The 14,681-nt window shown below is 34.8% G+C and overlaps 1 protein-coding gene across 1 annotated transcript in view; it reads right to left on the bottom strand.

The window, feature by feature from the left end:
• Window positions 1-14,681, bottom strand: part of LOC122403301 (diacylglycerol lipase-alpha) — a 239,797-nt gene that overhangs the window by 53,602 nt on the left and 171,514 nt on the right. Inside the window, exons 8-11 of the mRNA XM_043406755.1 lie at window positions 9,193-9,277; window positions 8,795-9,123; window positions 4,890-5,085; window positions 315-503 (exon numbers count right to left, since the gene is read on the bottom strand). Of these exons, the coding sequence (XP_043262690.1) occupies window positions 315-503; window positions 4,890-5,085; window positions 8,795-9,123; window positions 9,193-9,277 (799 nt within the window). The remainder of the gene's footprint in view (window positions 1-314; window positions 504-4,889; window positions 5,086-8,794; window positions 9,124-9,192; window positions 9,278-14,681) is intronic.

Here is a 14,681-nt window from a genome sequence, read left to right as displayed (position 1 = left end):
TTGATAAAATACAATATTCATCTAGTCTTTAACAAGCAGAGGATGAAAACTTTTTATTTTAGCTTGTTAAAGACTAAACTGACGAATAGTATAAAAGATCCTGATACAGTTTAGTTTACAAAGTGCTGAGGTACCCTGTGCATCAAAGGTATGAAAGTAATCATCGCGCTTGGCTCTTTTCCTTCCATTCTCTTCGTGACTCGACATAGGGTCCGTGTGCAACGATAAGTGTAATTATTCCGTTTAAACGAGCTATCGTTTACATCGAGACAACACGAATTTACATTTAAGGCGACGACGACGTTAAGCGATACCTTAGCGAGCGCACGAAATATAATTTCTTCGTCGAGCAGCTTTTTTCGAATATATTCGGCGGCTTGAACCATCCCCTTGTGGCCCAGCCAGTCGTCTCTCGGCGGCGACAATGGTAACACTTCACCTTCCGCGTTCAGATCCGTTAACACGTCCTTCATGCTGAGGGTTCCTCGTATACTAACGACAACCTTAAAAAGAGAGAGCGCAAAATTGGTGATTAACCATTCCGGCTTGAGTTCGCTCCAGTTAGGGGTAAAAGCGTTTGTTACAGGTATATTATCCATATAGCTTTATTTTCTCAAGTGACCGTCTTTAATAACAATCGAAGCAGAACACGTTCCCTTCATTATAAATTGCAAGATGTTGTCTACTGTACAGGGTGTCTCACCCGATTTTGACATCTTGATTTTCTCGCTATTGTTACTCGTAACAAAAAATGTTTCAGCGGAGGCTCGAATGGTATCGAGTGGAGCATATTCTGATGTTATTAGTTTTTTCGTGAGTGGACGCATAAAGGTCATATAAAGGTCAACTTTGTTTTTTTAAATGGAACGAGGTATTTTAGTCGATCGATTCAGCTGAACAATCGTTATAAAAAAGTACTAACTATGTAACGTCGAAAAATTAGTAGTTCAGGAGATTTTTCAATTTAAATAATTCTAAAACACCATTACTGTTGTACTAAGACGTTAGCGTTTATTTACAGGAATAGTTCAACGTAACGACCATTTACATCACTTGTCATTACTTAAACTATATAAAAAAAGTTATTTAATAACAAGAACAGTTAGTTTTTAATTGGATAGTAAAAATTTACTACAGTGATATCTTAAAATGAAATACAATGAAATTCCTATGAAATAGACTTGTGGTATAGAAAGAAGTTATTTAATAATAAGAATAGTTAGTTTTTAATTGGATAGTAAAAATTGACTATAGTGATATCTTAAAATGAAATACAATGAAATTCTTATGAAATAGCCTTATGCTATAAAAAAAGCTATTTAATTATAAGAATAGTTAGTTTTTATTTGGATAGTAACTACTAAATAAACGCTAACGTCTTAGTACAACAGTAATGGTGTTTTAGAATTATTTAAATTGAAATATCCCCTGAACTACTAATTTTTCGACGTTACATAGTACTTTTTTATAACGATTCTCCAGCTGAATCGATTGATGTATTAAAAAATACCTCATTCCATTTAAAAAAAATAAAGTTGACCTTTATATGATCTTTACGCGTCCACTCACGAAAAAACTAATAACATCAGAATATGCTCCACTCGATACCATTCGAGCCTCCGCTGAAACATTTTTTGTTACGAGTAACAATAGCGAGAAAATCAAGATGTCAAAATCGGGTGAGACACCCTGTATATTCAATCCTGACCAGCTAGGATATATTACCTGTTACGTATGAACTGATAGGACGAGGTCAATTTGGTTAAATAAATACACAACTGTGTTCACGTTAATTTTTGAGTAATTTTTTAGAAAATGTAAAATCGATCTAAAGTAATACATTGAACATTGTTGATAATTTAATTTTGTTTTGCTTTAGACGAACAGTATGGTCAAATGATTTTAAAAAGTTGTGTTACAATGTTTAATTGCTGTTACTCACGAAGTGGTCAAATTATTATTGAGGAATCATGGCAGCCATTCAACACGATGGACTTCGAAAAATGTGAAGCAACTTGAGCAATAATAAAAATATTTATAAGAAAGAATTAAAAACCTTTAATCTATAATTATATAATAACTATTTAATTTTAAGATCGCCTAAAATCGACGTACCCACATGGAAATATTTCAAATGAGCGACTAAGTTTAGTTTTTGGTATTTTTTTTTTGCATTTAGCAAGGGGGTGTTTGTAATTTCAAACTTTGCTACAGAAAACACAACTGGTTGAGAGGATAGAACGGTCGTGTGTTCTAGTATCCAACTTTAACGCCGTTTTTCTCGATACTGCTTTTACCTAGTCGACGTCCCTGAAAACTTCACCACTAACTAACTAATTTCCACACACTTAAAACATGTAAAAAGTAAATATATCCTAATGGTCAGCACCACAACCAGTATAACATTTGTAATACTGTGGAGTTTCGTGGAAACTGTATATTTGTGATACGACGAGATACGATGTGAAACTATATTACGTGGACAAAATGAATGAAATAACTGCCTTGTTCGGAAGAATTCTGAAGAGTTACGAAATATTGAGTTTTGGCCTTGAGACGCAACAATCACTTTATTTCAGTTAATTTCGTTTCAAGTCGATATCGGTAGTTAATTCCAGAGAAAACAATTATTTCCGAAAAAATTCTGGCTAGCAATTACGTAGACATTGTATGCAAATTTAAATTCATTTTCAATTAAATTAACCATTTGTAATCTAGTTTTATCGCACACTAGTATAATCAATAGAAATTGCTGAAACTTCTTTAGGTATATAGCATCAAAGTAAATATAAAAATAAATATAGAAGACAACATAAATTATAACAGTAGTTATATTCATTGGATAGAGGATGAAATACCCTTTAAAACGAGTGCCTATTCATGTCGATAGCGTAATTAGTTCCGCAAATATTACGATTTTTTTTTCAAGTCGATAGTGTGGCTAGTTCCGGAGATATAAGGGCTCTAAGTGTTTGTTTACTTTTCATTGTTGACGTCGCGAGGTCATTGACCTCCGTGTAAATAGTAAACAGTGTGTAATAAATTCTTGGAAATACTACGACTTCTTGGTCACGTTGGTCCAAATTTAAAAATTACTACTTTACATAAATTACGATATTTCCAAAACGGAAAGTTGGATCGACATAATCCAAAAACTGTTTTAAAGAGGAAGCTTTACTGCTTGTAACTTAGGCAGAAGTATGAGTGGCTTCAGAATTGCACATCTTGAAAGTTTTTGTATTTTCAATACGAGTTAATAGACTTGTGTAAGACGAAGAGTCGAATTTTCAAAATTACTTTTTCATTTAAATTACGATATCTCAAAATCGAAAAGTCGGATCGACATAAAACGAAAATCATTTTAAAGGGGAGGCGTTGCCACTTCTAACTGCGCCTCAAGTATGAAAAAAAAGTTAGTAGTTTCGGTACTGTAAACGTCTAAAGTTTTAGTACTTTTAATATGCGTTGTTAGACTGTTCTAAGACAGTAGAAACTGAAGATTCTCTCCTTTCGGCTTCGCTATATATTTCCTATTTACATCAGAAGCTAACCAGAATTTGATACCAACTTTTGTCTAGTTTTTTACAAAAAAATATAAATCGTTCAACCGGTCAGATGACAGACTATATATTTTTCTAAGAAAACAAACAATAAGAATACAAGTGAATATTGAGAAAATTCACTGTGAAGTTAACTGTGAAGTTAACTGGCGCTAAAATAATTTGTACGTTAGAAATTCTAAACGAAATTTTAAAAACGTTCATTTGACTGGCCATGGTAGATTTAGTGTTAAAGAATGTTTTACTCTCTTCTGTACAATTTTTCAATTTCTCTTAAAATTTCATTTAGGGACTGAAATGAAGTTAAACATTGTAAATTATTGTTAAAGGATGCGAATTCTTAAATAATTGGTTTTCTACAAAATGTATAAAGTATTTCTATATTCTTGAAATAGATAATTAACAGCGAAAATGTTGTAACATCGCATAGATAAGAATTCATTTTCCTCCATTTTCTTCTTTCTTTCTTTTCTTAAAAGAATTTGTTCTTATACTACTATTATCCCTTATATTTTTATAGTATTATATTCTTGGACTAGATAGTTAAGTTTCCAATATATCTTTAAATTTTTACATTAAATATTTTATGTTTCATTAAGCTGAAAGTAACAAGATCTAGAGTCGGAACATTTAAAATTAAATTAAACATTTTTTTAAATTTGCCTCAGTTAAAACCGACCAAGAAGTCGAATAACAAAAATAATTAATTTTTATATTAATATTCTTGGACTAGATAGTTAAGTTTCCAATATATCTTTAAATTTTTACATTAAATATTTTATGTTTCATTAAGCTGAAAGTAACAAGATCTAGAGTCGAAACATTTAAAATTAAATTAAACTTTTTTCAAAATTTGCCTCCGTTAAACCCGACTAAATGTAAGAAGTCGAATAACAGGAAACGTTTATCGCGCTGTTATTCAATGAAACGCGGTTGCCAAAAGTTAGCTTCAACCGACGGTCCAGAGGAAAGAAGTGGCAGGTGAATTATTTATCGATCGAGTCTTCTGCTTGTCCGGGCCAACTGAAATTTTGGCACACGAAAATCTTCGCGATCTCGCCATTGAGCAATCGTGGTACACGTTACACCGCGATGACGCGTTAAATGGTCGTTGAAAAATTCATCGAGTAGCCAGCTCAACGAGATCCATTTAGCTCTTAATTAATCGCGAAACGCAACGCGGCTACGCGACACGGCACGCGACCCCGTTTGCTTTAATCTCCGTCGCATCGTGGCGATCGGAAATCGAACTTAATTAATTATTTTCTGCGAGTCTAGCGTAAAACTAATACTATCAGTGCATGCGAATCAATAAGGAACGCGCGAAACCTTTTTCTTTGTGTAATCGAGCACGACGAAGAACGGCGTCTCACCGACGTCGACGTGGAAAGTGGCGTAAATGACGTCCACCTCGGCAACGTCGATCATCTTTCTCAGAGCGGCGTAATTGCACTGGCAACAATTGTCCTCCACCACTGTCGCACCATCTTCGTGGCCGCGACACGGGAAACAGCCGCATCGTAATCTGGCGACAAAAATTTTAACGTTATTATTCTCTGTTCTTCCAAACGATTTGACAAATTCCAGCAGTGTTTCTCCGAGTAGCGGCGTGATTTCTGGGAGGAATGTCGAAACAGTCTTACAGGCGCTTGAAAGAAAAATTTTTTAATCCAGAATGAAGCGAATAATTTGAATATTTGTATTAGTATAGTTATCATCAACGGTTAACAACAGTTGAAATGCAGGTTTTACTATTAGAAGCATTGTAAAACGATTTATAAATCAATCATATTTTAATGGCGAGAAAAACGTAAAATTGTAAACGAAGTGAAGAAAAATCCTAAATTAAGCTCCTCAGAACTCAGAATGATATTAAATAAAGAGTGTCAAAAAGAAGCAAGTTAGAAAACTGTGCGGAGTGTATTAAAAACTGCCGGATATTCTGTGCGTGTTGCACGAAGAAAACCATACATATCGGGAAAAAATCGAAAGATGAGGGTTGAATTTGCCAAAGAATTTATAACGAAGGATTCTACATTTTGGTGGAACAGTTTTCAGATGAAAGCAAATTCTGAACTGGACCTACGAAATTTACAATCGAGAGTAAAATATGGAGGTTGTGGAGTTATGGTATGGGGTTCTATGTGTTAGAAATAAAGCACCATTTGTTTCTGCGCCACCTAGAGTTCTTCTGACTTACTACTTTTGTGACGCGTGTCTTTTGTCTGTATCGAAACCTCGTACTCATTAAATGTGCGTTGCTGAGAGGAAGTCGAGTTTTGCTCATTTGAATCCCCAAATTCCCACACTATGGCAGTGTCTGGGGATGGCGAATTAATTTTTACAGATAGTATTATGGACAAATACACATATTTGAAAATATTAAAACAAAATTTATTCAAAAGTACGGAAAAATTAAACCTTACACAGAATTTCTATTTCTAACAAGATTGCGATCCAAAGCACTGCAGCTTACATCGTACGCCATTGAATCATTTATAATATTTCTCATTCCCTAAATACACCACCCTAGAGTCCAGACATTAATCGAACATGTTTGGAACAAATTCGAAAAAAGAATTAGAAAACATCATATAACAAACGAAGCTGACTCGAAGAATGTTCTTTTAGAAAAATGGAACAAAATCGAGATTTACAAAAAAGTTAGTCGATTCAATGCCCAAATGATTAAAAGAAGTCCTTAAAAGGAAAGAAGGACCAACTTAATATTAATATTTAATTCCAAATCATTTTTAAATGTTTTCATTCGAGTGTGCCAATAGTTTCGTCCACCCATAAAATGTTTAATAAATACATTTTTGTTATTGTTTTGTGAATCAATGTATATATATTATTGCTTTTGTTATGTAATAAACTAAGATAATAAATGAATATGTCAAAAAGTTTTTCCTTCAAATCAATTTGTTTAACAATATAATAGGTTAGTTAATATAAGTTAGTTAACAATATAATATAAGCATTTGTACCACCGCAAACCATGCTGTGCCAATACTTATGCCCAGCATTGTAGTTGCTGGGTCTTATTATAGCTCGTTACTTTGTTCAAGAAAATGTAAAAAAAAGAGTAGATATTTGAAAGATTTACAGAAGAATACCCTTTTGACAATTTGGCTATCACGTCGTCGAAATTAAAGTGCCAGAAAATAATAAAAAGAAATTATTTTTTCCACTTTTGAAGGTTCACTACTTCGGAAATTCCATGCAGTGTAAGAATATATGTGATTCGTTTGTTTTACATTAATTGTCGAGGAGCTACAAGATCCCGTTCAAAGAAAATTTCTCGGGAACTGCTAAGAAACGCGTCTTTTTCACTGTAAATATTTGTATAAAACAAAAAGTTTTACAATTTTTTATATTTTTAAAGGATGCAGAATAAAATAGCGAAACCAGAGATTGTTATTTTGCTTAGTGTGTCATAAAAAGAAACCTTAATAATGACCTTCTTCAAGCCTTCTAGAACGATACCTCGATAAAACCGAAATATTAGGTTGGGGAAAATCCGTTATTTTCCATTTAGATGGTTGTAGTGATATTTATCTCGTAAAGTATTGACCAAACAAATTGAGACTTTACGAAGATGAGTGACATTCTGTACTAAAGAAAATTCTTTTACAGTTTTTTGGTTGGTCGATCCAGTTGCGAGTTGTAGGGTGTAAAAGATGGAAGTTAACAAACAGAAAATTCGAATGGTGTCTATGGTCCCGATACTGTGACAGCCAATTACGCGCAATTACACCTTGCACAGGTAGGATCGTCGTCGAAAATGTCGATAAAATCTTGGAAACGATGGAGGTAGACCGACATGTTAGCAGTCGTAGCATCGCCCAGGAGCTAAAGATGGGCCACAAAACAGTTGTAAACCATTTGCATAATGCTGGATTCAAAAAGAAGCTCGATATTTGGGTGCCACGCGAATTGCCGATGGATCGAATTTCCATCTGCAAGGCCTTAGCCAAACGGAACGAAATCGAATGGCAACGGATTATAAAACAAAACGGTACATATTTGACCCAAGTTGGACAATCCGAACCATGTTAAATAAAGTCTTGAAATAAACGCGAAAATGATTTCTTTTTCCCCAGCGTAATATAATTTTGAAAATTTTGCACGTTTTTTACCATAATTATTTTCTGCTATGATAAGAGCACGTTCTTTATGTTTTTACATAGTAGAAGATAAGAAAATTGTAACAAAGTAATCAAACTTCGACATGAAGGAAACAGCGGACTCGTCGAAACTCTCAGTCGATGTTTTCTATAGAGCTAAACTGTGTTTCCTAAACGCACAATAGTAAGTGATGTAAGTGATTAAGCTTGTACGTTCGAGTTCAGTTTAGAGAAATCATTCGCGAAGAAAAGTTCGAGGAAATTGCAAGTTTCTTTGCGATATTTGTAAAAACGTAATAATGATGTGTACTCGGCGAGTAGTAGATTAGGAGTTAAGGTAAGCAGAGTAATTAGTTACTTGTTTTAGAATTTTTGATACATTGAAATAAAATATTACATATGCAGCTATGAACATAGTTTTCTTAAACATGAGAAAAAGTCAACAAAATCGATATTCAACACTCACGGTGCCGCCATTTTGTAAGTTATCACTGTTTTTTTTTTCTTTTGGTTCATATTCACAATAATACTAATCAATAACCTTTTTGATATTTCATTTCAGATAAGCAGAATTATCGGAATCGTGTTAATCAGTAGACGAAACTTTTTTTTAAAGGAACTTTGTTCAGTGACACGTAACTCAGTCAGTTTTAATCATTTTTACTCAAAAAAAATTATGAACCTTCTTAAAACATAAATAAATATGTACGCAAAATGTCGAAGTTAAGAAACCTATACTTTTTTTGTAAAAGAATCTCTGAAAAGTCCAACAAAATAAAACTTTAGAATACCCTCCTTGAAGATTTTAAATAGACTAATCTCCGGCTAACTGATCGAATTTTATTCCAGATACCCGGTTAATAAAAAAGTTCATATTAAACACGCGAAGAGATATCCCAGCGGTCTAATATTATTAAAAATAAAAAGAACCGTACAATGTACGATTAATCCGATTTATGTCGTCGCCGAACCATTAATTTCACGCGGTTAAACGTCAAGCAGCGACCGTTTGGTTAATAAATGGACGTTGAAACACTGCTGAAAATCAATCGATCGCATCGCTCACGACGTGATAACGTACGGCGCCACGCTACCGGACGATATTACCTTGCACACAACTGACAGAGACCGGTGGAATGACTATAGAGGAACATGGGCCAGCCGTATGCTGCCAGGGCGAAGTGCATATAATAAATGGCCAACTGAAAGTGGCCCAGATCACCGTCCTCGGTCAAGGACAGGAATTTGGTGCGAGGAGTAACTGGCACGCCCGACAGAAACTCGTACGTATCGTTTTTCCGCTGTTTCACTATCAATTCTCTCTCGACCTTCTGGAACTTCCTAAGGAGCACCAGCCCGGCCACCACATCCGATGGCACCACGTCAAGGTCGCGGAAGAAGTCGCTCAACAGCCTGGCGATGTCCGCGAACGAGTTCTGGAAAACGTGCCACATTTATTGGAAACGCCAGATGGGTTTCGCGTTCTCGCGAAAGGCGACACTTACTCGGCTTCTATCGGAATTGCCCATGCAGCAAAACAGCAGTCTACACCTGTTGTCCCAGCTGTCCTGGTACGCGCGTATCACTTTTCTGCAACCACCAAGTTTTAATTGCTTTAACAGTGATCGTGCAAGACGACGAAAATTAATGTGCTCGACCAACGCTTCTCAAACTTTGCTACGTACACTCTGGACTAAGATGAATTTAGTGCAGAATTTCTAACGCGGTGCTTCTTTGCAATATCTTTTTTGCGTTATTTGTAGAAAAATACTTTTTAATGCGCTCGATATTAAACCGATTTTTGGTTACTTTTATTCACTATGATTACTGGTTTTAAAATCGTTCGATTTCCAAGTGTTTTACATGTACATATAATTTGGAGGCTTATTTTATTATTTTCAAACAAGATATAATAAAATTTCGTTTTTCGTTTCCGAGTTACATACGATTGTATTATGAAAAATTAGTCTGTGCTGATACTTTGATTCGATACTGTGTAGTAATAGTAGAGTTGAAGTCAAACGCTTTAACACTTTGACTGCCACGTCATCCATGTATGGGTGACTGAATTTTTTATTATGAAACTAACAAAAATTTACTAATATACAGGGTGTTCGGCCATCCCTGGGAAAAATTTTAATGGGAGATTCTAGAGGCCAAAATAAGACGAAAATCAAGAATATCAATTTCTTGACTGAGGCTTCGTTAAAAAATTATCAAAAAATTTCAAATCATTCTGAAAAAATTATTTTTGGTTGTGGGGCTTAATTACAATCATTCTTGGTGAATACACATATCCCCGAAATCCTACCCGCTTTCGAGAAAAAAATTCTAATAGATATTGAAATTTTTACACGAAAATAAAAAATTTCAAATCATACCAAAAAAATTATATTTAGTTACACAAGTCAATTACAAGCATTTTTGGTGAATAGACGTACCCCCGAAATCCTGCGCATCTTCGGGGAAAAAAATTCAGGAACCTGGACAAATTTTTCGAAAAAATTAAACAATTTCAAATCGTTTTAAAAAAATTAGTGTTAGCTAGAGGGGTCAAATACAATCATCTTTGATGAATAGACATATCCTCGAAATTCTAACCATTTTCGATGAAAAAATTCCTTACCGAAAATATAATCTGAGAACTGAAAAGGTTCCCCATAATTTTATGCAAATCTTTAAAATGTCATAACTCCTGAACGGATTGGACGATTTTAATGTTTCAAAGTGCAAACAACGCGTATTTAGGTGAAGAATATGTAGAAATCGCAAAAATATTCGAAAAGTTGATCCTTGACCCCTCAAAATGAGAAAAACCCCATAAAAATGGTCCAATCTTTAAACGACCACTACAATACTGAATATATTTCAATGAAATTTTTTTCTGAAGTAGAGTTCATAGGTTCATACAAAAAAGTATTACACAACTTTTCAGTAGGGAGTCAAAGAAATTTATTAAAAATGAAAAACGAATTTAAAAAAAAAATCGACAAGTTTTCAGCGAAAAAAAAAAATTTCAAATCGTTCTGGAAAAATTATTTTCAAGAAATAAAGTGAAATTACCCATTAGTTATTAGGTTTAGGGCTAATTCAGATCAACACTTTTTTACCCAGAATATAATATTGTTGCATATTTTGGTATAAAAAGTATATTATTCCAATTAAAAAAAACCAAGTTGACCTTCAAATCTCAGAAAGACCTTCACCTATGAAAAAGACAAATGCACTACATAGTGTACCACTTGAAACCATGCAATTTTTTTTATACGAAATTTTTTTGAGCAATGCTGTGGAAGTTATTGAGGCGCACAAGTTGCATAGACGACTCTGCATATGTATTTCTTTTTATTTTCCCTTCTCTCTTATGTTATAACCAAATCTGTCCTATTTCGCATCATGTAATATTTACTCACATGTTTACTTAAATAAATATATTCCAAATAAACATTTAATATTTTATTAGTAAAGTGTGGTTTTATATTCTTAATTGGTCTAATTCAAATTAAATACGTCCCTGTTTAACAAAATGAATTCTCGAGTTGAGATGTCGAAGAAAATAAATTTCGGTAGGATTCGTGAATGTGAGTGAAGTTACAAGAATAAATACTACGACAAATTTCAAGTAGTTTACAATCGTGTAAAATCAAAGTTTTGGTCTCGTAAAAAAGTTTAAATCTTTACTCGAGCAAGTCAGAACTAGTAATTAGTCTTGTAGAACCAAGACGTGCTATATAGGATGTATCATTTCTATAAAAATAAAACAAAGTTCCATACTGAAAGGAAGTTTCGAGAAATTAGATGACGGTAATATCTTGTCGAAATGTAAATAGCAGAATGAACAAATGAAGAATACCGATTAGTCAAATTAACAGAATCGGTCAAAAACCGTGTGTGTAAGCTGCAAAAGGAATTTCGAGTTTCGTTAAAATATATGCGCGACTGACAACTAGACTGCGAATGTTTATGCATTTATGGGAAATTTTAATTCTCAAGGAACTACAAAATGCACTCAATATGCAAAAAATACAAGAAACACTTAAAGTAAGATACGAATTATTATATTTAGGGGTTCAGACAACCCTCTACAAAGTTCCCATTTTAATAATTCTGTTAATAAAAATATGAATTTGCATAAAGATCCGCAGTCTACTGATAAGTTATCAACCCCGGTACGATACAATACTGCTGGTAGAGTTGGAGATATCTGAAGCACCGGAATTAGTGTCGGAGTCGGTAGATAACAATAGCAGAGAGAATACGTCAGCCAGCTGTCATCATGTATAGGCGAGAAACGTCATTGTGTAAGGAAGTAACTGGCGGAGGCTGTGCAACTGGCAGAGAAGGCTGCCAAACGTTCGTTCACAAGATCGTGACCGAAGTTAGTACGAAAAATGTGTGTAGTTATTTTTACTGATTGTGGTTGGTAGCGTTGGAACGGAGATACGAGGGGGAATCCCGTGGTAGAGTGGTCAGTAGGGTGTAATGGCGTTGTGCGGGAACACGTGTAAAAATACCTATGTACGTTCATTGTTAAAATAGAAATAAATGTGTTGAAATAATAATGAGTTGTTTAGAATTGTTTAGAATGAACCAAACACAATCCCGACAAAATGTAGCGCAATGCCCTCGAATTGGAGTTATACCACGTAGTTCTATGCTTCGTTCGCGCGTGTGGAAGTTACGAGATCGAATAAATTTTTTCGCACGAGCGAAATTTAATCTCTCTTTAGCTGTAAAGCATTCGTTATCGTATACTGGTTTACGAGGCTAATTGGTCAAGATTTTGAAAACATATCCAGTGCAAGGCAAACACGAACGTTTTCCTAACAAATTTTTCTGCATGATTCATTTACAAGAGAAACGTTTGTTAATAGTTTTATTTTATTCTATTTGCAACTTCGCGATTCGTTTTAGCGTAGATGTATTTGTTTCACTGGACATTATTGTGGTATCGAAAACATAAGGAACTTGCGCGGAGTGAGAACAGTATAAAGAAAAGCAACTGGTAGGCCCAAGGGATGGGAAAAACCCATGGTTCAGCGGGCCCAGTGACGCGGTCGAGGTCCTCTCGAACAGGGGGGTGCGAAACGCAAGGCGAAGGCCAACATGACCATATTTGGTCATGTACGCGCCCAAAGAAGCTTGAGTGGTGAGGCGGGAGAAAACTTTAAAAGGGGACGTTTCGGCCGGAAAAGATAGATTAAGTTAATAAAAGTTGCCGTAGCAAGTCGTTGTAAGTTGTATTAAGCGAATAGTTTCTTTTAAATTAGTTCCTAGCCATAAGCACTAATAAATAAGCATCATTTATATAAATCCTACATTATTATAATTTCATATCACGTAAAAGTATAGTAGTAAGAGTTTCTGATAAAATGTGAGGGAATACATTATAATTTAAGCATTTGTAAAATCGATTACAAATTGTATTCGAAAGAGAATAATTTTCTTGCTGAAGGGAAGAATTTCGATTCGTAATGTGACTGAGAAAAAGTAGGAGATTCACCCGTTAGAAAATAAGTGAACACAACAGAAGTGGAAGATTATCTGAAAATTATGTAAATGTACTATGTAAACTATGTTGCAGCAAATGGAAAGCACGAAAAGCTCTTAAAGAATTTGATTTTAAAGTAATTAGGAAGAGGAGAAAGCCCACGACATCGAAGTAAACCGTTAAAATTTATTTAATTTCTGTAGTAAAAATATTGAAATTGTACTGTAGTTCTTGAAATCAAAATTGTAATGTAAAAGAAACTATTAAAGGTGAGGAGTCCATAATACTTCAGAGTTGTATAATATGTAAATCAATATATGTATTGTGTAGATGTGTATAAGTGTGGAAAAGTGTTTATTTTTTATTTGTAATAAAGTACTACATTTTAGAAACGTTTAAAACTTACGTAAAGTAATATTAGGTGTACAAATGAATAATCCAATTTTTTCAGCCAGATTCAATGTTTATTTTAAAAGAAAGTAAATTGAATTGTTCAATCAAAGTATTCGCTGTTACTTTCTATAACTGTAAGCCATCTTTCAGGCAGCTGATGAATTCCATTTCGGAAAAATTTTACGTTTTTGGACCCGATAAATTCGTCAGGCCATTTTCGGGTCTCATCCACTGATTGGAAGTGCATATCGAATAAGGCGTGTTGCATCGACCGGAACAGGTGATAATCAGATGGAGCAATGTCTGGTGAATACGCCGGGTGCTGCAAGGTGTCCCAGCCAAGACTTAATATGGTGTCTTTTGTATGGGAAGCAATATGTGGTCTGGCGTTGTCATGCAACAATTTCACTGGACGTTCTCCTTTGCTAGTATACGGACGTTTTCATTCCAATGCTTGACTCAAGCAGATTAATTGACGTTGGTAGCAGTCCGCAATAACTGTTTCGCCCGATTCCAACAACTCCTAATAAACCACGCCCTTGATATCCCACCAAATGCAGAGAAGAACCTTCTTTCCGAAGCGATTGGGTTTTGCAACCGATGTTGACACTTCGCCGGGATTTACTCATGACTTTCTGCGTTTCGGATTGTCATAGAGTATCTACTTCTCATCGTCCGTAACGATTTTCCACAAAAAAGTCTTTTGACGCTGCTTATTGAGAAGAGAAAGACACGCTGCCACTCGTTGATTTTTGTTGGTTGCAGTGAGTTTATGCGGAACTCATCTTCCTTCTTTCTGGATCTTTCCCATCTCACGTAGGCGTTTGGAAATCGTTTGATAGATTACTCCTAACTGTTCTGCAAGTTCGTTTTGCGTTTGTGCCGCATTCTCAGCGAGCAGTTGTTCCAAATCATCGTTGTCGCACTTTCGAGGGCCTCCAGGGCGTTTGTCAATTAGACTCAAATCACCGCTTTTAAACCGCTTAAACCAAAATGCGCACACATCATATGATACAACATCTTCACCAAGAAAGGAACCAATCGATTCGCGTGCTCTTGCAGCATTTTTCCCTTGTTGGAATTCGTAAAGAATGCAGTGTCGGATATGCA

The sequence above is a fragment of the Colletes gigas genome, unplaced genomic scaffold (genome assembly GCF_013123115.1).
Source record: "Colletes gigas isolate AHSC1104 unplaced genomic scaffold, ASM1312311v1 Colletes_gigas_Sc00048, whole genome shotgun sequence".
Classification (NCBI taxonomy): Eukaryota; Metazoa; Arthropoda; class Insecta; order Hymenoptera; family Colletidae; genus Colletes; species Colletes gigas.
Note: the sequence above shows the minus strand (reverse complement) of the source record. Positions and strands in the feature narration are given on the sequence as shown.